The 1,431-nt window shown below is 53.2% G+C and overlaps 1 protein-coding gene across 1 annotated transcript in view; it reads left to right on the forward strand.

The window, feature by feature from the left end:
• Positions 1–583: 583 nt before the first annotated feature.
• The window catches only part of GLP1R (glucagon-like peptide 1 receptor), a 36,191-nt gene continuing 35,343 nt past the window's right edge, over positions 584–1,431 (forward strand). The window contains exon 1 of the mRNA XM_010848742.1: positions 584–661. Coding sequence (XP_010847044.1) covers positions 584–661 — 78 coding nt within the window. The remainder of the gene's footprint in view (positions 662–1,431) is intronic.

Raw genomic sequence — 1,431 nt, forward strand, 5'->3', positions numbered from 1 at the left:
GGGTTGTATGAACCCCTGTTTCTCCTCTGCACTCACGTGACCTTCTGTGACTTCCTGCCTGTGAGTCCGTGTCTGAAACATCTCAGTGTGTCATTGTGTATCTGACGGTGTGCATGTGTGACTCCAAGTGTGATACTGCATCTGTGGGGAGGGGTGTGTGTGTGTGTATGACAGACCTCTTAGAGTGTTAATGGGTGTCTGTCAGTGTGTGTCCGTGTGTGGGTGAGAAATAGTGTGCTTGTGACAGAACGTGTGACTCTTCCTCTGTATCTATGTGTGCGACAGTGTGACTGAGTATATGTCAGCCAAGGGGTCTCTGTGTGTGTACCTGACCATCTGTGTGTTCGTGTGTGGGAGAGAGACTCTGTCATGTCTTAGTGTGTAAGCATGTGCTCCACGGCATGTGTGATAACGTGTGTGGCAGAGTGTCCCTGGGAGGGGTCTGTGCATGTGAGAATGTGTGTATGGTCTTCCCTGCCCTGCCCTTCTGCTCATGCATCTGGAGTCTTTAAGGAAAAAGAAATGGGGCCAAGAGCGCAGGGACCAGCGGCCCCATCCCTGCAGATCTCAGAGGCTGTCGGTGATGGCTGAGCTCTGGAAGTCAGGCAGAGAAGATGAGGCCAGGTCCTGCCTTGGGGAAGACGCAGGGCTGCGCCAGCTGGTAGACCCCAGAGTTGTCACCAGAGCCCTCTTTTCCCTCTCCCATTTTCCCCACCTCAGAGGCCCGTCTTTCCTCCTTCCCTTCAGTCAAAAATGTTCCCAGAGAAGGAAAGAATCTGATGCACTTATTCATACTGAGACATGAAGCTGTAGGAGGAATTCTTCAGGTTAGCAGCCAGTGTTTGGAGGTGTGCCCTCCCAGGGTGTTGGAAAGTCCCTCACCTCGAGAGCAACCACCCGCTCCACGTCCTTCTCTCCCTGCTCTTCCTCCTTAGAACACTGCCCATTCATACAGGGCTGGATAACTCCTAAAGCTTTTCACTACTTTATCTTGCTGGAACTGTCCTGGAATTCTTAGAGAACAGTGATGTGCCCATTTTACAGATGAGGAAATTGAGGCCCGAGAAGGTTAACATTTGTCCCATCAGTCCCACATTAACAGACTACTGGGATTTATGCCCAGGACCTGTGACTGTCTGTCCAGTGCTCCCTCCTGGCCTCTTCGTTCTCACCTCTTGTTTCCTCCCTAAACTCTTCAGTCTGAGAGATGCCCCCTCCTTACTGTGACCTCCACCCCAGGCATTGCCCCCATTTGCCTTCACCCCCATGCAGAGAGTGCCCGTAACACCTGGTGAGTCCTGATTCTAAAAACTGCCAGCCTGCCCTCACCCAGGCCCGTCAAGTGCCCCGATCTCCAGCCAGCTCTGCAGCCTGTGAGGGGCAGGGCTTCCATCACTGAATCCTCTCCACCACCCAGCCCCCGCATCCCCT

The sequence above is a fragment of the Bison bison genome, unplaced genomic scaffold (assembly GCF_000754665.1).
Source record: "Bison bison bison isolate TAMUID 2011002044 unplaced genomic scaffold, Bison_UMD1.0 scf7180017864270, whole genome shotgun sequence".
Taxonomy (NCBI): Eukaryota; Metazoa; Chordata; class Mammalia; order Artiodactyla; family Bovidae; genus Bison; species Bison bison.